This window comes from Meles meles, chromosome 3, assembly GCF_922984935.1.
Source record: "Meles meles chromosome 3, mMelMel3.1 paternal haplotype, whole genome shotgun sequence".
Taxonomy (NCBI): domain Eukaryota; kingdom Metazoa; phylum Chordata; class Mammalia; order Carnivora; family Mustelidae; genus Meles; species Meles meles.
This window is the reverse complement of record NC_060068.1, coordinates 179,446,058-179,470,127: the sequence shown is the minus strand read 5'-3', so window position 1 is coordinate 179,470,127 and position 24,070 is coordinate 179,446,058. Positions and strand designations below refer to the sequence as shown.

The 24,070-nt window shown below is 49.6% G+C and overlaps 1 protein-coding gene across 1 annotated transcript; it reads right to left on the bottom strand.

Moving 5' to 3' along the window:
* Positions 1–501: 501 nt before the first annotated feature.
* On the bottom strand, positions 502–23,183 carry LOC123939317 (translation initiation factor IF-2-like). Its single transcript, XM_046001178.1, has 4 exons — positions 23,113–23,183; positions 12,058–13,137; positions 4,908–4,986; positions 502–2,974 (listed from the first exon to the last, which is right to left on the bottom strand). Exons 1-4 carry the CDS (start codon positions 23,181–23,183, stop codon positions 2,891–2,893), a joined length of 1,314 nt encoding a protein of 437 aa, XP_045857134.1. The 3' UTR covers positions 502–2,890.
* Positions 23,184–24,070: the final 887 nt, after the last annotated feature.

The window sequence follows — 24,070 nt, the reverse complement described above, 5'->3', positions numbered from 1 at the left end:
CCTGGTGTGTCCAGCTGGACCAGGAGCAGAGGGGTCTTGAGGCTTGTAAGGAAGAGGGCTAGTGAGAGCATCAATGTCTCCTTTATGTGGAAGGCTTGCGACTCCTCCGGTAGCCGAGGTTTATTAGGAGGAACGGGTGTTCATCATCCGATATGTCAGGACGGGGCTTATTAGCCTGGCTAGTGGCCAAACACATTCTGCAAGAGACCCTGAGTTTGGGATCCCAGTTTTAGGGCCATGAAGGCCTGGACATAGTACACCTCTGTCCACTTGTCCTGTTTCCTGCAGGAGAGATCTAACTGATGTATCCTATTCAAGTTTAATTTCCCATTAATGGGCCATTTTTCCTCAGGAAGAAGAAGAGGAAGAAGAAGAAGGAGGAGAAGGAGGAGGAGGAGGAGAAAGGTGGAGGGGGAGGAGGAGGAGAAAAAGTGGTGCTGGTGAGGAGAAGGAGGGGGAGGAAGGAGAAGGAGTTGATGAACAGGCTTGTCTTTCTTAAATCTTGCCATCTGAATTGACTCTAGAGGGTTAAAAGGCATCCCAAGAGAAGATCCTTGGGGACTAAAGAAGAACCCACATTCCTTGAAAAGCAGAGAGGGTCCATTACCAAGAACTGGTATATGTTCGAGGTTTCTAGAGTCAAAGCAACTGGAGGCGTCCCTCCAACAGAATTGCTACGAATGCAGTTTTGCGCTGTAGGAGGGATGCTGGCATCCCTCCATTTCCCCATTGTGTCCTCGGCTACCAATGGGTGCCAGTGAATGGACCTAACTAATGTGCCGGGCCAAGAAGAACCTGCTGTTTTTAACCCATGGAAAACACTAGAAAAGTTTTACAAGGGGAAATTACGCAATGCTGTCAGTAGTTAGGAGAGAACATTGACGGAAAGCAGTGAAGAACAAGTGCATCATGGTCTAAGCAACATTCCAATACATGAGCCACTCCACAGCCAACTTCCCTTGGAAACAGATCCCCGGTTGGGTTTTAATTCAATTGCGTATTGGTTTTGGCCGGCTCCAAGCGGAGGTCCCATGGCCAGAAGCGGCTAGACCAGGGATGTGAAGAGAATCACATCAGACCAATAAGGAGGAAACCTCACACAGGAGTCTTAAAATTGGCAGCCGTCGTGATGACTTCAGGGGCTGTCCCATGCCTGAGGCAGACAACTTTGTATAAGAACAGGAAGGAAGGGAGGGCATCGAGTTTCTGGGTCTCATTACCATTCTGGCCATGGTACTAGCTTTCAGCCAAAACGCAGACTTTCTCCTCCCTGTAGAATGGCTAGAGGACCACAGCCTGAGCGATCCACGTGAACGTGTTCCACTAAGACCTCACTCCTTGAAGAGCCCCCGGCATGAGAGTGAAGAAGAGGGAGTCACTCTGGGAGTCACTCACAAGTTTGCACCGGCGCTGTGACTCGGAGTCCAGACGAAAAGTAGGCCCCACACCAGGAGCCAAATCATGATGTGGGGTCCGTGAGTGAATGGTCAAGAAAGAGTTCTCAAGACATTTTCTGTGCAAAAAGGTGCCTTTGTTATGTTAGTAAGCGTCAGGGAGAGCAAAGTCTCTAAGGAATTTGTGTCCGTGGAAAGTGAGGTTTCTAGGACCTTAGAGGGCCGGCTGTTGTCAAGATAAGGTTACCCTTCATTATCTAGCAAAACATTAGTCATGAGACCCTTTGGCAAAGCACGTTCCGTACATCTCAGATGTGCATCTGTGGACCGCACAGAAGATGGTTCCGTTTGGGTTACAGTTTTCTTGCCTTTGTTCTCCTCCTCATTTGTGTCTCCCAGATCCAGAGACTGGAAGTCCAATCAAGGTGTGGGCAGGTTCAGTTCCTCCTGAGGCCTCTGCCCGTGGAGTGCACAAGGGCCCCTTGCGCTGCGGCCCCACATGGCCTTTTCTCTGTGGCGTGTGTCTTTGTGGGTCCCAAGGACATCAGTGCTGTCAGACTGGGGCCCACTCCAATGGCCTGATGTTAACTGAATCCCCTCTTTCAAGGTCCTACTTCCAAACATGGTCACACTCTGAGGTTCTGAGATTAGGGTTCAATGTAGGAATTTGGGGGACACCATTCATCCCCCAGCACTTCTTTAGATGGTGGGGAAATGGGTGCGGGGGGGGGGGGGTTATCCACCACTGTCGATCCAAGAAGGCGATATTAAGGTGAAGGCAGGACAGGTGAGGAGTCAGCCATGGCAGGGGGTGGAGACCCTTCCAGCAAAGGAATCGGCTGGGGCTCTGAGCCTGGCCCGGAGGCCAAAGTGGCTGCAGTTGGGTAGAGTGGGCTCAGAGGGGCTGGACAGGCAGGAGAGCGACCCAGGCCAGACCTGTAGGACCCAGGAAGGGGCTGGGCTTGATGGAAATACAGGGACGCTCCAATGTTCTTTTAACCTGGAAGTCGTCTTCACCTTCCGGGTAGCCAGTTGGCAGAGGTCGGCTGGAGAGCTGACTGTGCTCTTGGTCACGGAGCTTTGATAGGAGTTCCTGTCTGTCCTCGGGTCAGCCTTTTGTGTCCCTTCCCCCTTACCCCCAAGACCAGATCAGCCTGTCAAGTCCATTCAACGACTTGGCCCAACTATTTCCGCCAAATCAGATTTTCGATTTGCAAGGGCCTCACTCTGTCTCTCTGGTAGTTTTCTCTCGAGCAGTCAGCCCAGAGGTGTATCACGCCTGCGTCTGGACGGAGGGAAGAAAGCTGGTATGAAGGCTCGGGTCCCCGACAGTAGCTTCGTGTTAGAATCCCGACGGACACTAAGATGTTTGAATAAAGGGCCAGGACCACACGCAAACCTCCTTCCTGGGCTCTCCTGTCCCCAGCTGCCCTGCTCAAGCCCTGGAAGGGCCAAGGTCAACCAACATCGTGTACCAACACATGACCGGACTTCTTCTAGGACAGTAGACGGTTTCTCCCCCCGCCCGAGTCTCGGATTATCAGCTGGACGTTGTTCCGTGCCGTCCGCACACAGCCGTTCTGAAAGGCAGAACTGTCTCCAGTGTCCCGTGAGGTGCTCTGACACACGGGCTTGACGCTGGGTCTGTGACTGGGAAACATCACCCAAGAAAACACACGACAGACCCCACAAAGCATTCAGCCAGACGGGATCAGAAAAACCAAGTTCAAGAGCATCGCTGTTACATGTGACTGCACTTGAGAATGGACCGCTCGGGCTGACGACTGAAGTGCAGGTAAGGGATGAAAGTGTGACGTTCGCTTTTAAGTGGCGTCCTCTGGGGCGTTCGTCCCCACACTCAGCACAGCTGAGCTGCACAAGGTGAGCAACGCACCTGGGGCAGGGTGGCCGGGACCGGCGGGTGTAGGGACACACACAGCCCACACGGGGGCCGCACTGCACGGGGCAAGGAGTAGGCTTTGGGCTCAGACTGCCCAAGATTGGGATTTTGGGAAGGGTATTTAAACCCTGAACCTCTCACTCTCCTTACCTGTGAAATTGGGACGTTCATCGTGGAGCTAGAGGTGACCAAGGAAGCTGCATGTGCGGGCCTTGGCCGATCACCACCCGCCGGGCCTGGACCCCCGCAGCATCTGAGTTTCCCCTCGCCACTTCTGTTCCCGCTTCCTAAAGCACCACCTTCTCAAACGGCACTGTTTCCTCCCCTGCAGACACCCACATCCCCAACACCTACACACACACACACCACATCCACTCACACTCCCTCACAAGCACACTCATTCACACACACACACACACACCACGTTCACTCTCACACATTCACTCACACTCACTGACGCACACCACATTCGCACACAAATTCACCCTCACACCACACGTCACTCACACTCCTTCACAAACACATTCGTTCACACATACACAACATTCACTCACACTCACTGACACACACATTCACTCTCACAAATTCACCCTCACACCACATATTCACTGACACATTCACTTACACTCACACCACACACAAACAGCTCATTCACTCACACACATTCAGTCACACTCAACCACCACATTCACTCACACACATACCACATTTACTCTCACACATTCACTCACACTCACTGACATACACACCACATTCACTCTCACACAAATTCACCCTCACACTACACATAATCACTCACATTCACTCAGATACACCACACATTCACTCACACACATTCACACACACCACACATTCACTCACATACACTAACACTCCATGTATTCACTCTCAGTCACACTGACACACCACATTCACACACACATACCACATTCACTCACTCATTCACTCACACACCACACACTCACACACACTCATACACATGTGTTCCACACACACCATACATTCCCTCACACACATTCACACCACCACAGACACACAGGCAGTCTTGCACACGCACCTACACTACAACAGGTGTGACTAAGTGTCAGCTGTGACTCTAACGCACCCACCTCTCAGGGACCATACACAGAGCAGCCTGCACCGATGTTTATGAAATCTGGGAACTCTGCTTCAAAGCCACATTATCTTTTCTTTTCCCCTAGGAAAAGCCAGTACTTCGTCTTTTCCTCAGGCGTTTGAAATACCACATCTTTTCATTCACTGGACTCTACATCTGCCTGGGTCTCTTTCGCTGCTCGCTACTTTGCTTATTAATTTACTAGACACGAGATTCCCGGGACGCTGCATCGTTGGGATGTATTATACCGCTCAAGCTACTGTGTATGTTGGAATACTATACTCTTACGTTGTTGTGGGATACCTGGAAGGACACGTTTCCTCCAATTATTTTTCTTTCAAAATGTTTCTCTTTTTTAAAAAAAAATGTCATGCTTTCAGACATTTTCTTCCTCTTATTTCATGTCATTTTTACTTTATCCCACCTGAACTTTTAGCCAAGGGAAGTGGCCAAAAAAACCCCTACTCCACCTGGTCCAAGTGTAATGAAGACTCACGTTTTGCCGGCTCGAACACTGGACTGCGTTGGGGGAAGATGTGCTCCTTCCTGCGAAGGCGTAAGGCAAAAGCGGGGGCCTGAAAAGAGAGAGGTAGCCACGTGGCTGGTAGGAGTGCAGGACTCTTAGACCGTAAATAATGCATTTATTCATAAAAGGGAGGAGTTAGAATGTAAAAAAACAATGAAATTAAATAAGTGGATATAAGATGCCGGATTATACTTAAAAGGTGGAAAAGTGGTTAGAAGATAGTACGGCAAGCACTGGGGGGGGGGGGGGCGTGCACGTGTGTGTCCTCGGACGCTTGGGGAGATGCGGCAACAGATGACAAATCAAAACGTAACATGTAGGGACACCTGCGTGGCTCAGTGAGTTAAGCATCCAACTTTGGCTCAGGTCCTGGCCTCAGGGTCCTGGGATAGAGCCGAGCTGTTGGGGGCTCCACACTCAGTAGCTGGGGGGGGGGGGGGTTATTTCTCCCCCTCCCTCGGCTCCTCCCTGCTTGTGCTCTCTCTTTCTCAAATAAATAAAATCTTTAAAAAAAAAAAGTGACATGCAAACCTTCACCCTGAGAATCAGAAAAGGCCAGCTCGTGAGCCTGTGTTAAGAATGATCAATACAATCATTGTTAGAATTAGAAACCAGGATATGTAACTTTCAAAGACCAGAGAATATTATAAAGCACCTCTCCCACACCAGCGAAAAAATGAGATTAAATTTAATTTAAAGAATGAAAATGAAGAAACAACAAAGAAGTGGAACAAAGAACAAGAGAAGAGAAGTAAGGAAAAGTATAGCAACCAGAATAAAAAAATACAAATGCTGTAATATCCCAGAGTAAGAAAGCAAACTTTCAGAAAGTTCCTTAAAACAAAGTACAAGCAGGTACTCCTTATAAATCATGTCTACAAAAAGCTGATGTGCTTAGGTTAGAAGTTGAAGGAAGTGTCTGAGCAGAAGGAAGCCAACTTTGTTCTAATTCAAGATCCTTTTGGCTATTTTAGCATTTTGCATTTCGATTTTTGGAATCAGCTTGCCAAGCTTCACAAAGCTGGGATTTTGCTTAGGATTGGGTTCAACCCACAGATCAATCCGAGAAAACTGGCACCCTTCCAATGCTGGCTTTGCAGTCCCTGGAGATGACGCACCCTCCACACACGGGCGCCCTCCACGCTCGGAGCACTTATTTCTCCCAAGGATGCTTTGTAGCTTTCGTCTAAAGGTCTTGCACATGTTTCAATGTATCTATTTCTAGGTATTTTATTTTCATACTATCGTAAATGATGCATTTTTGAAATTTCATGTTCTCCTTGTTAATTACTGCACTGAGAAATACAATCGATTTTTTTGTGTGTTTTGGTTTTATATTCAGTAACCTCTCTAAATTTACTAATGTAAATACTTTATGTAAATCTCTTTGGCTTGTCCAGGTACACAGTCATGTCCTCGGCAAATAATGAGTTTTATTTCTTTCTTTATAATTCTTCTGCCTTTTTTCCCCTGGGCTTATCACACATACATAGGACCTACAATATAATGGTGAATTGTGTGACATTATTGACTCATTCCTGATCTATGAGGACAGCTTCAATAGTCCATCATTAGGAAGTTTACTTAAAGTTTTTGTTTATGTTTTGTATTAGATTGAAGATGGACCATTTTACCCCAGGTTTTCAAGAGTTTTGGTTTTTTATTTTTAAATGCATTAAATCTCATAAAATGTTTTATTTTTCTGGATCTATCTAGATCATATGGTTCTTATATCCTTGATGTTAATGTGGCAAATTACATAGACTTTTAAGTACAGTCTTACATTGTAATAAACCCAAATTTGACCTAATGTATTACTATTTTTATATGTTGTTAAATTTCACTTATGTTTTATCTAGGATTTTTGCATCTGCCTTCAAAAGAAAGACTGGCCTACCATTTTCCTTTCTGTGATGTCCTTGATGGGTTTTGGTATAATGTTTCGCTGGCCTCACATCTGACTGGGGAGTCATCCCTTCTTTTTCATTCTTTGCAAGAGTGTGTGAAATGGATGGCTATGCAATGTGTAGTTATTTCCCTTTTTCCATTTCTAATATTGATTATACATATTTCTTCCTTTTTCCTTTTTTTAATGTAGTCTTTTTTTTTAAGATTTTATTTATTTATTTGACAGACAAGTAGGCAGAGAGGCGGGCAGAGACAGAGAGAGGAGGAAGCAGGCTCCCTACTGAGCAGAGAACCTGATGCGGGGCTCATCCCAGGACTCTAGGATCATGACCTGAGCTGAAGGCAGAGGCTTTAACCCACTGAGCCACCCAGGTGCCCCTCTTTTTCCTTTTTTTAATTAAATTTCTTTGGTTTGGTTTAAATTCAAGTTAGTTAACATATAGTGTATTCTTAATTTTGGGATAGTCTTTTTCCTTTATCTTGATCAATTTTATTGAGGTCTTCAAAGAAGGAGCTTTTTGATTTTTCTCTATTATAAATTTGTTTCCTATTTTGTGGACCTCTGCCCTTGTTTTTATTCATTCTTTCTTCTACATTTTAGATTTGCTGTTCTTTTTTGAGTTTCTTGAGAGACTGACTTTCAGCCCATCTTCTTTGTAATAATTTCAAGCTGTGAGTTTTTCTCTTACACTCAGTTTTAGCTTTCCAGCACAGGTTTGGTTTTTTTTTAAGGATTTTATTTATTTGACACAGAAAGAGAGATTACAAGTAGGCAGAGAGGCAGGCAGAGAGGGGGAAGCACGCTCCTTGTTAAGCAGAGAGCCTGATGCGGGATTTGATCCCAGGACCCTGAGATGAAGACCTGAGCCGAAGGCAGAGGCTTAACCCTCTAAGCCACCCAGGCACCCCTCCAGCACAGGTTTTAATTGATCATAGTTTTATTATTACCTACTTCCAGATATTCTCCAATGTCTTTTCTGATTTCTTCATTCACCCATGGTTTAGAATTGTGTAGTTTAATTTTCAAACAGTTGGGGGATTTTCTAGTCCCCCCCCCCCCACTTTACTTCCACTGCGGGAAGAATATTCTCTTTATTATTTTAACCGCGAAGAGTTTTTGGAGGCTGGCTTTATTGCCCAGCCATGATCAGTTTTGGTAAATGCTTCATGTGTGATTCCAAACAATATGCATATTGTGGGTTTAGAGGGCAGTGCTCTATATATGTCAATTAAGTCTTTCGCTAATTGCATTATTCAACTTTTTTGCTTTTTAATAATTCTTTAACACATTTGAAATATGTTAAAATCTGCCATCATGGGGGCACCTGGGGGGCTCAGTCAGTTAAGCATCTGCCTTTGGCTCAGGTCATGATCCCAGGGTCCTGGGATTGAGCCCCACATCAGGCTCCCTGGTCAGCAGAGAGCCTGCTTCTCCCTCTCCCTCTCCCTCTGCTGCTCCTCCTCCCCCTGCTTGTGTTCTCTCTCTCTGTCAATTAAAAAAAAAACTACCATTGTGATTGTGAATTCATCTATCCTCTATGTCTTGTCAGTTTTGTTTCACATGTAAAGCTGTTCTTAGATGCACAGATTAAGATTTGTGATTATCTTCTTAGTGGAATGGCCCCATTCTCATGCTCAGATGTTTATCTCTGGTAACATGCTGGCCTTAAAGTTGACTTGGTTTGGCATCAGTGTAGGTGTATCAACTTCTTTTGGTTGGGTTACCTAGCATATCACTTTCCACCTTTTACCTTCAACCTACCTGTGTCTTGATGCTTAAAGTCTGTTTTTTGTAAATGATGTATAGTTGGATTTTAAAAGCTATGAGTCACAGTCTTCATCTTTTTTCGTGGAATATCTAGGCTATTTATGTTTAATGTAACTACTGATAGAGTTGTGTTTATATCTACCATCTCACTGTTTGCCTTTTATTCCATCCTTCTGCTTTATGTCCCTTTTTTCTCTTTTTATGACTTCTTATGAATTAATCAAATATTTGCATCATTTTATTTTCCCCACATTAATATTTGTTATACATTCTTGCAATATTTTTATAGTTGTTACCTAGAGAACTTTTTAAAATCAGAAAAAAAATCTATTTAAATAAGTATCAAAGTATGCTATAGAGCATATTGAGAAAATATATCAAAATGAAAATATCAATTATAAGCCATAAATGCCAAACAATAACTCAATATATATTGGTTTGTAGTATATAAACCAGGTGAAGACTAATGCAACTACATTTCCCAGAACCCCCTTTTCTGTATGGTTCTGTTTAGAGTTGAAAGGAGAAATGCATAAAACTTGGAAGGCCGGAATGCTCAACCTTAGCAGCAGAAGTCACTAGCCATAGAAGATGCTCATGGCCACCTATAGTGACAGACAAATGCACAGACAACTGGTAGACCCTAGCTATCTTTACTTTCCCCCACTCTGGATCCAGTTCATCCTTCGATTGCTGGCCCTTCTAATCAACCATGTGCCCAGGCCACCACCAGGCACCTGTGGGTCCTGCACAGGTGACAGTTACCCAGAGGCAGTATCTCCCTTGAGGCAGAAGTTTCCCTAGATTTCACCATGGGTGCTGCCCTCTGTGGTCCCAACTGTGGAGGCGAGACCTGCAAGCTCCCTTATGTCCACTAGCTCTGGGTCTTCAGTGAGCCGGTGAACAGCTTCTCTGATCCTCCCTTTCCCTTTCTAGACCTTCATTCACTGAGCTCCTCCCACACCTGGAAGCTCTAATTCCTAGGATAAGTCCCTTATTCTCTTATTCTCATGATACTAACAGTGGCTCTGTTTTTCTGATAGAATGCTGACTTACACACAACACAAAGAGGATTGAATAGAGCACAGGAGGTCATTTTATACTGTTAGATTGTACAGTTCAGAATGTCATATAGCTTTAATGAATCAATTACCAAAAAATAGTTCTTAAAAACAAAAGGCAAAACTATTCAGAAATACAAAAAAGAAATGAATAGAAACATGGTTTCATGCTATCAACTTGAAAACACTGATGTTTTGCTAGAAAGATGCAAATAACTGAAGAGGATTTGATAAACAGGAAACCAGGAAAGAGCTCTTGAAATTTCAGAAGTTATCAAAAATCTGTCTTCAATAATTTTGTTGTGGTCAGATAATTGTACAAATCATTATCATGAAATTTTTAGAGAACAAATGCCACTATGTCAACTATCTAAGACTCACAAAAACTTTAATAAAATATTAATGTATATTGTCTGGTAGTCTATTCTAGTAATAATCCCCCCAGTCTAAGTATATCTTATTGCTGGAATGTAAAAATAATTTAACATAAATGAAACCATTTTATAATTCTTGAATGTATAACTAGGTGAAGAGGAAAAGACTATAGGCCTTCTTGATAAATATAAAAAAGGTATTTGATAATATTCACTTCTGAATTTTTAAAAAGCTTCTAGAACTAGGAATATAATGCAATTTTCTTGTAATCTAAGAACCTATTGTAAACCACCAATTAAAGTATATTTAGCAATTTAAAAATATGGGCACTCTCCTTAAAATCAAGAACACAAAAAACCCCTGCAGTCACTGGTATGGTTCATCATTGATTTGAAATTTTAGACAATGAAATAAGATGAGAAAACATGAAGCTGCATACTGGAAACCAGGAAGCAGTATCATCTGTCTTTACAGACAGTCTGATCGTCTGAGGAGCCCAAGGAAATCAACTTCTTAAAACTGCTTTAGTGAATAACAAACTCAAACGGAGTGGCTGGTTAGCGATCCAACACACAGAAATCAGTATCTCTCTGACATAGCAGCAGTAACAAGGAACGTTTAAAAAATTATCTCTATATTTTTAGTAAAAAAAATAAAGATACCAGCAATAAACTTAGAATGCGCAGAGTCTCTGTGAAGTCACGAATAACTAGTAACAGTCACTAACAAAACTTAGAGACACAAATTTCTGAGTAAGTAAAGTGACAAAATATCCTGGGTGGGAAGACATATGAATTATTTATATATATTTAACACAGTTAACAGAACTAATTCATAAAATCTAAAAATGTAATAGTTAATGCATTTGAATCTATAGAATTCTGCTTTTTTAACCTTGAAAAAATTATTCTAAGATTTATACCTAGGACAACACATTTATTGGAATACACATGGTAACTTGTTTCTTGTACAAAAACATTCCGTTTCGGAGGTGGGAATCCCACCCCCCCTTATCAGACATTAAACAGATCAATTTACAATCTAATAATTAAAATGGTACTTTTCTGGTCAAGGAATGAATAGACCATTAATGATCAGAGCAAAAAAAAAAAATTTTTGAAACACAAGAATTTAGTATGTCATAATCTCAGTAATCAGAGAAATAGTAATTGGGCTGAATAACTGATTATTTGAAAAAAAATTCCTATGTCACATTTTATAGGAAAATCAATTCAAATGCATTAAAGTTTTAAATGTGGGACTTAAAGGCAGATGGTGGAAATATGCGTATTTGACTGGAGGAGGAAATGCTAAGAATGACTCACAAAAAAAGTATTCTATAAATAGCTCTTCTCTTTGCTTTAGTTGATCATTATTCTTAAAGTTTGAACTATATTTTATTCCATATTTATTTATTTATTCTTAAGGAATTTGTACACCCAACACGGGGCTCGAATTCACGACCCTGATGTCACGTGGCACGCTCCGCCGCTGAGCCACTGATGACAGAGGCCTCTGCCATCATTCTGAAAATGTTATACTGACCCATCAAACTGTCGTTTTGTGTGTCACGACCCAGTAGTTGAAAATAGTGTATCCGTTTTTCTCTCAAATTATCCTGGGTGGGGGGGACCTCACAAAAGTAGAAAATGTTTTCCAGCTTCATTTACCATACATATTTTTCCTGCCAGGAAATCATGTGTCACGGCTTGGGCACCAGGACACTGGGTGTTCAGCGGTCCCAGTTTGAATGTAAACCTCCCTGCCTTTCGCAGGGAGCCGGCAGGCCGTCCGGAGCGTCCCCACGACCGTCCGGAGCGCACCGGTGCCGGCCGTGACCGCTCGCAGCCGGTTTCCGAGCTCGGATTCTGGAAACGCCCGCGCCCGGCCGGCCTGCGTCGTCGGCTCCGGGCGTTCCGCAAAGATGCCGGGGAGCGGCGCTTTCTGTGTCTCCCTCGAGCAGCGGGAAAGCAGACCCCCTGACTCGGTCAGGGCTCGGGCCACCCAACTGGTCTGTCGCTTCCCTGTTGGGGCGTGACCCGGCGTCACGCGTCCCCCGGCAGCGGAGCCCGCACCTGCTGCGCGCGTCAGGACCGCGCCTGTGTGTGTTCTGGGACACTTCAGACGCCCCTGGCTGGCTGCGAGCAATCCGTGGTCCGAGGACGGGAGGACAGTTGCGCCCACCCCCAGCCCGGCGGCGCGTCCCGCGGGGGACACCGGCGCGGCCGAGGCCGTGGTCCCAGGAGGGCGCTCGGCGGGGGAAGCTCGGCCGCCCCGCCCGCGCGGCAGGGGTCGCGCTCCGACCCGCGGGTGCGCCGCCGCCAAACGACGGCGACGAGTCCTAGAAACGCTGCGGGACGGAGCCGCGGAGGAAGAGCGTCTGAGCGGCGCGTCTCCCGGTGGCGTCCGTGGCGGCGACCCCCGCGTCGTGGTGGCGCTGAGTTCGCGGTGTCCCTGCCTGACGCAGCGCCCGGTCGGGAAGTGCCGCCGCTGCCCCCCGCGGTGGACACCCCCGTCCCGCGCCTTCCTGGCGGCTCCGGGGCGGCGGCGCGTGGAGCGGAGCCTCCCGACGTGTGCGGGTCCCCCGCCGCCTCCGCCCCGTCCCCGGTCCGGGCGCTGGGCCGCGACACGGCCGGACTTGTGCGGGTCTTCCGAAGGGCCACGCGGGCGGCGGTCCCGGGACGCTCCCGTCCCTGGGGAGTCCCGCGGGCCCCGCGCGGGGGGTGCGGGCGGCTCCCGGGGAGTCACGCCCGGGCGCCCAGCGCCTCCCGCCGGCCGGCCTGGGGCTGCGCGGGGCCGAGGGCTGCGAGCCGGGCAGGTGAGGCCGAACGAAAGTCTCCGATGCGAGGAAACCAGCGAAGGGCCGAGGGCCGAGGAGCGTGTCCGGGACTGTGTTCTGCGACCTCGGGACTTCCGACTGCGCCGCCGGAACCGCACCTTTTCACCGCCGCGCGCGGTCGGAGGAGGCGCATTGCAGGGGCCCGCGCGGCCCCGGACAGCCTCGCACCTGAGCCCCGCGGCGGGCGCGCCGGCAGCGGTGCGCCCCGGGTTTTTACGGATTGCGGCCTGTGAAGGACCGCGCTTCTGCCTGCCCAGCCCCCATCCCCCTCCCTGCCCCCTCCCCCTCCCTGCCCCCCTCCCCCTCCCTCTCCTAGCCCCTCTCCCTTCTCCTTCCCCCCACAGCTCCTCCCCTTCCCCTCCCCCCACACTCCCTCCCCTCCCTCTCCCCTCCCTCCCCTTCCCACTCACAGCCCCCCTCCCCTCCCCTTCCCCTTTCCCCACACTCCCTCTTTCCTTCCTCTCCCTCTGCCTCCCTCCCCCTCCCTCTCTCAGTCCACCTCCCCCTCACACTCCCCCTTCCCACTTTCTCTCCCTCCTCCTCCCCTTCTCCTTCAGAACTGCCTTCAGTCTGTGGTGCCCAGCCCCACTTTGGGCGGGGGGCGCCTCTGGTCGGTCCGTGGTGCTCACATTCAGAAGGAAGGAGGCCATAGGATGAGCACTTGTTCTCAACACACCGTGGATTGCGGATTCCAGGCTGGAGAGAGCCCAGGCCTGGCCTCCATCTGTTTTTCTGGCCTCACAGAATTCGCTGGAAAGCTCTCTGCCAGTCGGTCTCCCCGTCCAGGCTCCGACTGCGCCTGTTAGGGGGGCCGCGCCTCCCCCTTTGCCTGGCTGCGCCCGGGAGGCCTCGCTGTCATGAGAAAAGAATCCACAGGTCCCGAAACTCGCTATTTTTAGGTCTTGGTGGATCTGAGCCAGTTTCCTGAGTGTAGTAATTACCCAAATATTTTATTGACTAGGACCTTGAAAAATAACAGCATGCGTCTTACTCCACTCGGAAATTCAGACGGGTTCAGACGCCTTGCCACCAATCCGCCAAGACAAGTGACAGGCGTCCTTGCACTGCTCCCTGTGGCTGGCCCAGCTCTGCCCCTGTCCACAGCCACCCCTGACTAGGCCACTCTGCGGGGTTTGCTCCCAAATGCAGGACCTGTGTGCCCCCTGCTTCCTGCACATCTCCTCAGACCGGGCTTTTCCAGAGGGAACACTTCTCGCACACCCCGCCCCAGGTGCTCCTCTGCGAGAAGTTTTGGTCAACGGGTCCAGCCACCAGACTGGGACCCCACCCTTTGCCCTTCCCTTCGCCTCACTGCCCAGTTGGTCCTGATGACTCCACCTTCAGACTCTATAAGGAATCTGCCTCTGGGTTCTCGCAGCCCCCACCAGCCTGGCAACACTATGTCTCTTGCCCTGGAGCTGGTGCCTCGACTTCCCCCTCCCCCCAGCCCAGGTACCTCTTCACATACAGACTGATCTGTCAGAGAACGTAAATCATAAATAAATCGTAGATCCCATTTGGATGGCTTGCCTCGGAGCTGTGCAGGTCTCCAGCCCTCCCCCTGGCCTGGGACGGAGGAGTCAGGTACCTGTGAGTCCCGGGCGGGCGGGTCTTATCCTCTGTTTGCTTAATGCCTGGTACAGAATCTTCTGGCTCTGGTGAAGGTTTAGCAACAACTGCAAAGAGAGATGCCTCCAGCCAACCCAATCCCAAGTTTGCACAACAGAACAAAACACTCACCCCAAAGTTTAGCTGGGGAAGGAGAGTAGTCAGAGAAATAAAAAAGTTAATGAGGTCATTAGAGTGGGGGCCAGTGAGCAGCTCCCTTCCATCAGCAGGGAAGGCGGAGTATGCCCAAGATCAGAAAGCAGGGAGCAGCGCATCCTCGGCCGCATCTTCCCCACTTAGAGAACAGACCCGCAAGGGACAAAATTGCAAAAGAAATTCCAGCTCCTCTAAGAACCTCAGAATGAAGACAGCATGAGCACACAATGGGTGGGTACAACGTAAGGGTCACTCTGGCAAGCGTTTCACGGGCGCTGATCCTTCTCATCGTCACACAATCTGAAGGTTGCAACTCTTATCCCCGTTCAGCTGATGAGCAGACTGAGGCCAGTGAGGTTAATCAGCTCGCCCGAGACCTCACCGTCAGGAAACCGCAGAGCCATTGCAAAGAAAACCGGCTCTGCAGTCCCTGGTCCTAACCCATTCAACACATCTGAGTTTGGGAATGGACTCTACACCCGGCTCCAAGTCCCAAAACAGACACATTTCAGCAAATTTCATGGGCCAGACCATCAGACTCATGGACCCAGAATGGCCTCCCCGTAAAGAGCCAGCACTTCTGGCCATGACAGTGCGGGTCAGGCAAGGCTGCCATGGACCCCAGCAGGACAGGGGCCTGGCAGCCGAGGGGTGATTCACTGCAGGTGTCTGGGACGGAGGATGACGTACATAGACATACATAGACCCACTGTGTCACTTGCTAAGGCAGTGGTTGTTGTGCGCGCCACCAAAACGTCCACCGCAGGCTCCTTGGTGGGAACCTGGAAGCTCTCCCCTCCTCCATATGGGATTAATTATGGGGCCCGAGGATGATTTTACCTCTGAAACATTCTGTGGCAGAGTCAGTACTGTCTGTTGGCCAGACCCGTTTCCTTTCTGCTCTGAGCTCAGCTCAGCTGCACTTCTGAGACTCCTCCTCAGCAGCGGGGCCGCGGGCCCGAGTTCTTTCTGATAGCCGGGACACCGGGGACGTCGGCGGGAGTCCCTTGTGGGCCACCACAGGCCTGGCCCCCAGCCTCCTGCAGCATCTCCCATCCTCTCTGTTCCCTGTCCGGCCGGCACTACGCAGAGGACCGCCAGGCCCAAGGGAATGGATGGGGCGGGGGGGGGGGGAGGCTGGGTCCCTGAATGGCCACATGGGGTGGACCTCCCTGCCACAGCCAGGCCCCGTCACAGACTCACAGCGGGCTGGGATGCGAGTAGGAAATACATTCCCTGCACTGAGGCTGGAGGGTGCGTCCTGCAGCAAACACAGCGACTTGACTCATTTCTCTTCTCCTAGGTGATCCTTCCAGAGCTACCGCTGTGCGCATCACCGCCTTTCGACCTCTCTCCTTGCCCTTCCCGCCTCTGCCCCACTTCGGCCATCCCAGTTCCAGCTGCTAAGGCAGAGTGAGCCTCTTAAAGCCCAAGTCAGTCTATCTGCTCCTGCTGACAATGGCACCACCGTGTCATGCAGCCTTGGAGGGACCCTAATGGGGCACGCGGTCTTCCCAGGCCTGCTTTCATCCACAGTCCGCAGTCCATGGGGCCAGCTTCCTGCCAGCTCTCTGTTGCCACCCACAGGGCCTGCCACAGGAGCGCCGGGCATGTCTGTCTTCATGGCGGTTCCTCTCACCAGACTCCTTCTGGAATGTCCTTCCATCTCTCTGCTCTCTACTTCCTTCCCTCTGTCGGCTTAACTGCTCGCTCCTCATCTTGTGGGATGAGTCTGGCCACACGTCCTCCGTGTCCCCCAGGAAGCCGCACACCGCACACCACCACTGCACTAGGACTGCTTGGCAGAGAGAGTGTTGGTCGCCTGTGTCGCTGACACAGAGCAGGGCCTCAACAACTACCCACCACCCGGGAGAGGACAATAAAATTATCTCCGGACATTGTCCAACGTCCCCTGGGAATCAAAGTGGGTCCCACCCGAGAAGCCCTGCTCTGGGGTCCTGTCAGAGAGGGAATGGTCTGCTAACCATGACAAGAATTCAGACGGCACGTTATCTTGATGAGCTCACCCTCGTCAACTGACCGGAAACCAGATTTTGTCCAGACTGGCTCTCGGAAGCCAAGTTGTGGGGACGCAATTCAGAGCAGATTCAGGGTGGCAGACATGGGGCTACCGAGCACCCACCAGCTGCTTCTCCTTTGCCAACAGACCCCAGGCTTTTTCAGCATGGCCATATGGCCAACACAAACACTATCTTGAGATTCGTCTAGGCCATTCTGGATCATTCTGTATCTTAGTATCCCAGCCTCTCCTGCAGCTAAGGGTGGCCTTATAACCCGTTCAAGTCAAGGAGATACAAGGGGAAGTCTGGTGTGAGGGTTTCTTAGACACTTTTGCTTTTCCGCTAGGGTCAGAAGCAACAGACACCACCCTCCTCTGACCTCTCTCCCTCCCTGACGGCAGGCATGAGGGCTAGGACAGGAGGAGAGCCACAGATGGGCCAGCTTTGGCCTCCTGGAGCGCACACCAAGGCCCTCTACCTCCCGCGCCCTGATTATGAGAGGAAAAGAACTCCCGGCATTTGTTTGTGTCCCTGTTTGGGTGGAATATTGCCCCGAGCCCTACATGTCCGCCTAGAGCCTCGGAGTATGACCTTATCTAGAAGTAAGGTCTTTGCAGACATGACTGGGTGGGGAGCTTGAGATGAAGTCACCCTGGATTTGGGGAGGGCCCTCGGTCCCATGACTGGGGTCCTCACAAGAAGGGAGGGATGGAGACAGTCCTGGGGACAAGACCACATGGGGGCAAGAGGCGGTGAGTGGAACAGCGCTGCCACATGCCTGGTGACACAAGGAGCCTCCCAGGAGCCCTCAGGAGCTGCAGGAGGGACCCTCCCCTGGGGGCTCTGGAGGGCCACTGGGCCTGCTGACAACTTGATCTCAGTCTTCTGGCTTCCAGAACCGCAAGACAGGCAATTCCTGTTGCTTCAATCCACGCGGTTTGTGGTCGTTGGTTACGGGCGGCCCCAGGCAACGAGTGCAGCCCCTCCTGGGAAGTCTTCTGCGCCTTTAGGAGAACCGACTCACCAGGACACCGACGGGGAGCCAGCTCAGACCGCAGACTGGGGGTGTTTCTCTCCAGGTGCCCTCCTCTGAGGATAAGGGAAGGGAGCCAGCTGGAAGGGCACTGTGGGGAGAAATGAAGGACGTCTCTTCTACTTCTCCGTGGGACTTTTTTTTTATATGGCTCCCAGTATGTGCCACTAATTCATTCCTCACTTTTCATCATCGAGACATTTACAAGGTGGAAGACTTACACAGTCTGAAGAGATCCCTGAGGATCACTGAGCCCTTTGAAATGGAGGACACGCGCGCGCCTCCGCATGTGTCTCACGCTGTGAGAAACACAACTTCCCACACGAAGTGGCATCACACAGAGCTGCGGCGCACCATCTTCTGAGTTCACCAACTTTGAATATTCTCTACTTTATCCCTATTTAATATCCACTATTCATTTGAAGCACTTCGAATATCTACTTTTTGCTTTCTCAGACCAGTATTTTTAAATGTGCTCTAACTTAAAAAATTTTTTAAAAATTTCATTTCATTTATATTAATAAAAATTGTGTACGTTTAAGGTATACAACATGGGGATTTGATCCACCTATACACAGCAGCACAATTATTACGGTGAAGCTAACTAACTTATCCGCCTCCTCACAAAGCTTACCCCCTCCCCCCCTCCCCAGGTGGGGTCTTTTGAGATCCGCTTCCTTTCACAGAGCTCGCCTTCTGGTGAAGGACCTTGTGTACTTACCAGGGTCAGGGAGTGCTTCCTTGGGCAAAAGGAGTCCAGGTGTCATTTCTGGACCCCCTAGATCTAGATTCCCTACAGACCATTTTCTCAATTTTTCCATGTCCCATTAAGTCATAGCCCATGTGACATACCAAAGTTAATTTTTTATGGGGTCTAATTTATAGGACTTGCTATGCTAAGCCCCCAACACTGGTCATCCCTACGGGGCTTTGGTTGCGGGCCAGCCTCAGAATCCACACCTGGAAAGCAGAGACCCTGAGTCTGCTTCTTGAGTGCTGTGAGAGGGGCCGTCCGGGGATCCCGCGGCATTTGAAGGGTACGATTCCTCCCACAGAAGCCCTGGAGCAGAGCTTGAGACAGTACTCATCAAAGGAGCTCACACTCACCTCACCAAAGAGAGCACGAGACACTGTGCGAGGGACACAGCAGCACCTCTGAAGTGGCCTTGTCGATAAAAGAACCCGAACTCGACCCACACCTTAGATTCAGTGGCCAACGTACAAAAAAATATGGATGACAGGGAACGTGTTAAATGATACCACTGGAGATATAATCGGCAAAATCCAGACTGTGGGATGAATGAACCATGTTTTTAACAATAGATGCCCCCCCGCAATCTGCCCCCCAAAAGATGACAGAGAAACCACAGATTAAAAGCATGAGAAGATCTAAATCATGATATAGACCTTTTGTTTTTGACAAAATCACCAGTAAAAAATTTTATAAGATAATCAAAGATATTTATTATGGATCAGGTATTTGATGATATTAAGGAAGACATTGTTAGTACTACTTGGATGTGGTCATCTTGTAGTTACGTTTCAAAACATATGCTTATAACTCACTAATGCATACTGTGTTATTTATGGGTCAAAGGATGTATTACCAGGGATTTGCTTTGAAATAATTGGAGGAGAAAGCAGCTGAGGCCACTGCTGAACAAGTCTGAGCTTGAGCTGATAGCTACTGAAGGGCTTCAGTATATATAGTCTCCCCAGTGTTATGCAAGTTTGGAACTTTCCATAATTAAGGAAAGGAGGAAGATAGTTTTGCAGAAAAACTCACTCCCAAGATTTCCTTTAATGAGTGGCACCGACGCGGGAAACTTTCGAAGGGCTCAGCGTGCACCCTTGCAGGCGGGCAGCCGGCTCTCTGAAGGAAACCTCTCTCCAGGACGGGCACCACCCACCCCGCCCCGTCATATTATTTGTCTTCTGGTGACCAGAGATTACCCACAAGCTAGGCATTACTCACAGAGACTTACAGGCCACCCTCCACAGCACATTAGCATTTTTCTGAACTGGTTGTTGTCCTCGGTGCTTTCTGTAGCAAAGGACAGTGTGACCTGCCCAGAACACAAAGCCACCAGGATGGGGCTGGACTGGGGGCTATGGTGTAGTGTGGCCGGGGCTTGGGGCCATGTTTCTCACATTCATCCTGCTTCCCAGGGCACTGGTCCCATCTCTCTTCTGGTCTCAAGGTGGCTACGGCGGTGCCCGGCATCCTACGCAGAGAGAACTGTGTCCACTGGCGGCGTGGAGAGTGTCCTCTGGCAGGTCTCTTCTTCCTCACCCGGAAGACTTTCCCAGGAGGGTCCTGGCAGCCCCCTCCCCTAGAGTGGGGGTGTGTATTATGCTCATGTTGTCACTGGTAGACAGAAAGATGGCCCGGGGGGGCGACCTCTCTGCATACCTGCCATGCAAATTCCTGGGCAGGACCAGAGCTCTGTCACCTGAGAAGAAAGGGGTGGTGGGGACAAAGGCCTTGTGTGGGCAGTCAGCAGCATCTGCCTGCCTAGAGGTTGACATCTCACACCGGGAGGATTCAGGCTCACGTCTACCTGTCCAGGTTCTCAGGAGACTTGACGTCACTGACCACCTGTGGAGGAGTGCCTTTCCACTCCTTTACACCAGGCAGGTGCTCTCTGGATCCTGTGGTCCCCACCGCTCCTCATTCAGGTCCCAATGGGGTCCCCATGATTCTCCTCCTAGCATCCCGCGCCCTTGGCAATGTGACTGCAGCTTCTTCCATCAGGACATGGGGGCTATTTCTCCCCTCTAGAATCTTATCAAGGCCTCGTCATATACTTGGGCTCACAGAAACCTGAGGAAATGAAGACATGCCAGGTCTTACTTCAGGCATGTCTCTTGCTTTCTTGAAACCCTATTCAGCCACCCTGAGAACAAGCTGGGGCTCCCCTGCTGGATAAGGAGAGACACATGGGCCCATCAACCCTGGTGTTCCAGCTGCCAGCCAGCCAGCTGCCCACCATGTGAGTGTGGCCACTCCAGACCAGCCAGCCTCAGCTCTCCTGTCAGCTGACAGGAGCCTGAAGTGACTCGTAAGCCGAGATCTGCTGTGTCTGACCCAGATCAGCAGAACCACACAGGTGATCTGTAGACTTGTGAGCAATAATAAACACTTCCTTTGAGCCGCCATGTTTGGGGGTGCTTTGTTACCCAGCAGTAGCTGACTGATGCACATACACCGTGATTTTTTTCAGTTACTTACATAACCTATTCAGTTCCTGTGAGCAATTGAGTTTGGGTACCCTGAATTAGGCTTAAAATTGCCCAGGGAATTTACTTAAAATGCAGATTCCTGGACCTCACTCTGAATAAGTTTCAGATCTGGTGAGCCCTCGCTGTCTGCGTTTAAACCAGCATATCCGACTCTGGCATGGGAAGTCCATGGTAGTCAGAGTTTCAGAAACTATTTGTTCATGAGAACAGCATGAGAAGAGAGAGGAGTTGATTTTGGCCACAGAAGGAAAAATCTGGGCTTATCTGGAAAACTGATAAGCAGTGAGAAAGGTTTCCTCTGCCCAGAGCCACAGGGACTGCAACAGGGACTACATATGACTTAGTATTCATTCTCGTTTGCAGAAAGAAACATATTGCTTCTAGTTTACATAAAAACTTATGATCAAATACATACGGCATGAAACCCTGTATCTAATTATAAGAAGTTAACTATGGATGATGAATCAAAGTTAGAGGGATTAGCTAGAGACAAATTGCAAAGATAGAGCAGAAAGCCATAGGGAAAAACAGCTTAAAATGTTGTAAAGAAGTAGAGCAAGCTGTGGCTAGATCTTGAAGCCAGGCAAGGCTTTCATTCCCATTGAGTTGGTCAGCCGACTGTTGGTCTTCACCAATAGCCATCCAGGATCTGTCATGTGCCAATCACAGTTCTCAAGTTCACACACAGCAGGGAAAAGTACAGATAAAAAGCCCCCCTCCTTGTGTAACTCAGATTCTAACTGGGTGAGAAGACACAGATGATAAATAAGGTAAATAAAATTCATGAGATGGCACAGTGGATTGAATTGTGCCCCCTGCCCCTTCTCACCAAATGAACTTCAAGTCCTAACCCTGGATATCAATAGAATGTTAGCCTTGTTTGGAAATAGGGCCTCTGCAGATGTAATCAAGGTAACATGAGTTCATTAGGGTGAACCCTAATGCAGTATGAATGGCATCCTTGTGACAAGGGGAGACACAGACATGGGGAAAGCTCCATGCAGTGATAGAGGCAGAGAATGAAGTGAGGCACCTACAAGCCAAAGAAAGCCAAGGAAAACAGCAGAAGCTAAGAGAAACCTAATGAGAAGAGCCTCCCCTGGAGACCTCAGAGAGAGAGCATGGCTCTGCCAACACCTTGATTTCAGGCACCGAGCCTCTAGAACAGTAAGAGAATACATTTCTGCTGTTAAGTCACCCAGTTTGTGGCCCTAGGAAACCAATGGAGATAAATGCTAAGAGAAACATAAAGCAAGGAATGGAAGTGGGGAGTTTTGAAGGTTGGGTTTGTAGTTCAAATCGAGCAATGTCGTCCCTAAGGTGTGAGAGTGGGTAAGGTGGGACCCACGGGGGTATGTAGCATCCAAGGGGAGGGAGAACAGCACGTGCAAAGGCCCTGAGGCACATCTGTGCCTGCTATGCTTCTGACTGGAGCAGGCTGGGTTAGGGGATGAGCTGGAAGACGAAGTGGGAGAAAAAGAGAGAAGGACAATCCAATGTAGGGACTTGTAGGTCATAATAAGCCTGAGTTTGAGAAAGGAAGCCACTGGAGAGTTTTGAGCAGGAGACTGACATAATCTGACTTTTTTTTTTTTAAGGATCACTCACAAGCTGCTCTGTGGAGAGAATGCCAAAGAGGACAAGATTGGAATGTGACAAACTAGCGAGGAGGCACTGTTTTAAAATATGCTAGAAATAGTGGTGGTCTTAAAGGGCTGTAGGTGAGTAGATGGAGGGAGTGAGGGGTAGCTGTTGAATTTCGGATGTTTCTTGCAGGTAGACACAAGAGAATCTGTTGGTTATGGGGACGGGAGACTGGGATGACCCCAGGGATTTTGGCCCTAGGCACTGGAAGCAAGGAGATCCAGAATAACCGCTGTCTGGCTTGTGTGTGTTCTCCAATTTATTTAATGCACATGTTCTAATCCTTGGACGTAATTTCCACATGTACAATACCGACACCTGAACCAAAACAGTCATTGATAGTTTGATAAGCATTTCCCAAGAAGCCTTAGTAGGCAATACACAGATTTTCACGTTGTTACGATGTCTTGAAGTGTCAAGCACTGAGTAACATGTACTCAGAAGAGGAGGTTAAAAGGGACTTCTTTCAGTATGTTTAAAAGGAATACCGGCCCAAGCGCTGAGCTTCCTCAACGTTGCCTGGCCAGGGAATGCATCCACTGGGCGGGGACCAGGACAGGCCTGAGCTCCAGAGGGGCCATGGTGTCCATCACACCGGCTGGGCTCATGGGGCACAAGCAGGCTTACATAATGGCACTCTGGCGTTTGCTCTGCACTTCACATCATGTGTGGTTAGCGGCAGAGTCCTAACGACAGCACTGTCAAACCGGGCTTGGGGCATCCTCTGGACATGGGGTACTCGCCCCGCGGACAGAATCTCTGCGGAATCCGGCCACCACTGTGCCAGCTGCGAGCCCAGACACCCAAGCACGTGGGCCGCTGCTCTGATAGGCAGCACCGCCAAGCCTGCCTGGGGAAATCACGCCAGTGAGCTAACTGCAAAGTTTTAACTTCATTCTAGGCATAGGAAATCATTTTTAAAAGGAAACAAAAATGCCTAAAGGAGATCCTCCCAGGAGGGTCCCGCTCTGTCCAGGGCGGCGGCTTAGCGGGCAGCGCTGCCCGGGCCGCTGGTGAGTGACCGCTCCTCCCGGAGGACGCCAGCGAGCACGTGGGCGGGCACGAGTGACCTCAGAGCTACCGGCTGCACACGGACCCCGGAGGATAGACAGCAGGAAGCCTGGGGCACTTTTGTCCTTCTCCTGGGAGAGCGGCCATACAGCGGTCCGTGCTGCCTCGGCTCACTGGTACCGCGAGCCGACGGTCCCCGGGCCAGGCCTGGGACGGGATCCCCGGCCTCGCTGGGCGGCGCGGAAACATCCACCCAGCTGCGGCGGCAGCGGCGGTGTCTCATCTCTGCGCACGCGCAGCGCGACCGGGCGGCTGCCGGGACCCCGGCCCCAGCGCGCATGTCTCCAGGCCCCAGCCTGCTAGCGACGGCGGGAGGTGGGGCCGGCGGAGGAAGTCGCGGCGAAGACGGCGCAGCGGCCCCCTCACTTCTTCCGCGCCACACTGCAGCCAAGTCTAGTCTAGAAAG

Coding starts and splice junctions, on each gene's coding strand:
- LOC123939317 (XM_046001178.1), bottom strand. CDS start 23,183: ATGGACACCATGGCCCCTCTGGAGCTCAGGCCTGTCCTGGTCCCCGCC. Junction 13,138..23,112: donor TGGATGCATTCCCTGGCCAG/GCAACGTTGAGG, acceptor GGGGCTGGGCAG/GCAGAAGCGCGGTCCTTCAC. Junction 2,975..4,907: donor AGTGTTCGAGCCGGCAAAAC/GTGAGTCTTCAT, acceptor TCTGCCTTTCAG/AACGGCTGTGTGCGGACGGC.